General features: G+C 45.5%; 1 protein-coding gene across 3 annotated transcripts in view; it reads left to right on the plus strand.

Annotated features, from left to right (window-relative positions):
* Nucleotides 1-2,073, plus strand: part of Slc9c2 (solute carrier family 9 member C2 (putative)) — a 59,631-nt gene that overhangs the window by 39,317 nt on the left and 18,241 nt on the right. For all 3 annotated transcript variants that reach the window (XR_004123137.1, XM_031386972.1, XM_031386976.1), the window contains exon 19: nt 158-209. Coding sequence is in view for 2 of the 3 variants with exons in the window: in XM_031386972.1 (XP_031242832.1) it covers nt 158-209 (52 nt within the window). In the remaining variant the exon portion in view is untranslated. The remainder of the gene's footprint in view (nt 1-157; nt 210-2,073) is intronic.

Genomic DNA, 2,073 nt, shown 5'->3' on the forward strand with positions numbered 1-2,073 from the left:
GGGGGGGGGGGGGGAATTGCACTCCCCAGAAGGCAAATGCTCCCTAAATCACACTAAGTGAGAATTCCTCTGTATTCATGCTTCTCTAACTTTTAATCAGGCGATAAAGCCAGGATTGTACTTGGTGTAACGAGAACCATTTCTTAATTTCTTACAGAAATTATATGACATTTTAGAAAGAAACAAACGAGAGGCTGTTAGAGAACTAGGTAAGTGGTTAGGAGCGTTTGGTTTCCTGCTTTGGTTTCGTTTTCCAGTGGCTCTGACATTACTGTGACCTCGTCTGACCTTTCCTGAACACACAGAGGGATGCCAGTGCCAATTTCTCTAGTGAGGGCCTTCCTCACAAGGTGGGGGCCCCACCCTTATGACATCATTTAAACCCTTTGCCTCTGTAAAGGCCCTTTCTCTAAATATGGTCACTGTGGATTCGAGCTTCACTGTGTGACAATGACAGGCCCACGGCAGAGGGAAAAGATCTGGGAAGAAAAAAGTCCCCCAAGTCCATAGAAGTATCTGGAGAACCCCACTACACATGGGCATTCTCTCCTTCATATGTGTGTATGTATTCTATGATTTAAGTTCTCCAACTCTCTGCAGTGAGCGTTTGTTCTTTTGTAACTGGGACGTTTGCGCTGAGAGGCAACACCTGTCTCTCTGCGGCCAGTCTTTTCCTGACAGATGTTCCTCAGGGCTCTGCTGCTCTGGGGATAACTTATTCTCACTACAAGCTCCTCACTGTCTGGAGCTTCCCAAAGGGCCCTCCAGGGTGTGAAGTCTTCCACTTCATGTTCTCATTCCTTCCTTATTTACTGGGCACAAGTAAGGTCCAAAGATGAACCAGCAGTATTGGGTAGATGCAGATTCTTCAAAAATGAAATGGGCATTCTGGTGGAATGTCTGAGTGTATCAAAGGACATCACTGTAGAACATGGGGGTGGGGGTCAGGGGAGGGATCCTGTCAGCTACTGTGGCAGTGTAGGGAAGGCTCAAAGCAGGGGTGCCTGCTAAGAGAGCAAGGTCAGGCTGGAAGCAGGGGTGTGTGTTTAGATGGTCAGATCAGAGCCCTTAAGGTTTTTAGGAAAGGGCACATGAAAGTTGTTACCTTTGACAAGAAGTTGTTCTGCCTCATTTTATCCAGCAGACTCGAGAATGTAGAAACTCCCACCCCACTCTACCATCTCCTACCCCACTCTATCCCCTCCCACCCCACTCTACCCACTCCCACCCCACTCTACCCCCTCCCACCCTACTCTACCCACTCCCTCTTTGGTAAGACTGTCCCAGACTGTAGGACTGTGGGAAACGCTACTTTTGTTTGAGCATCTATGTTCAGCTTACTTTACTTGAAGGAGATAATAGGAGCTCAAGGATTTGATGCTGAGTATCTTGGGTGTGCTTTCCTCATGTGACTGTTTCAGTGGGCATTAAAGCATCCATCCGGCCATGGCTCTGGGCTAAGATAGACCATTACTAAATGGAAGCCACTAGAAAAGGGATAAAGGCCACTTTCAACTCACAGTCACACTGTAAGATGCTATATGGACTTATGGTGACACACTTTCCAGATCACAGCGGAAAGAACAGTCTAATGGCTGCCTGTGCTCGGATAGGATAAACTAAAAGATTCTGGTGCTGTTTTTAGGAGACTGAAAACCCATTGTTTCCATTTACTTAGCAGAAGGTTCTTATTTCTTTGCTCTTAAAATGCAGTGTCCTAGGACCTGTGTAGCATGATGCTGTGTCTTAGATGATGTGGACTATTATGAAGTTTCCTTAGTTTTGTCCTGATTAATAGAGTGTCTGTTTCCACATGGCTCCTGTGAGTGGTGTGGAATGGGAATGTCAGCAGGAGCTAGAAAGTCACACACACATATATGTGTGTTGTGTGTGTATGTGTGTATATATATATATATGTATGTCCATCCTCATTTATCCTTATAATCACTACTTATATGGCTATGGTCTTTATTATCAGTGTTTGAAACTGGTGCTTAGTGTGGATATCTTGCCTGAGGTCACATGATTTTAGAAGTGGCAGTCATATCTCTGGTACTGGTAGACATGGTACTC

This window comes from Mastomys coucha, unplaced genomic scaffold, assembly GCF_008632895.1.
Source record: "Mastomys coucha isolate ucsf_1 unplaced genomic scaffold, UCSF_Mcou_1 pScaffold1, whole genome shotgun sequence".
NCBI lineage: Eukaryota > Metazoa > Chordata > Mammalia > Rodentia > Muridae > Mastomys > Mastomys coucha.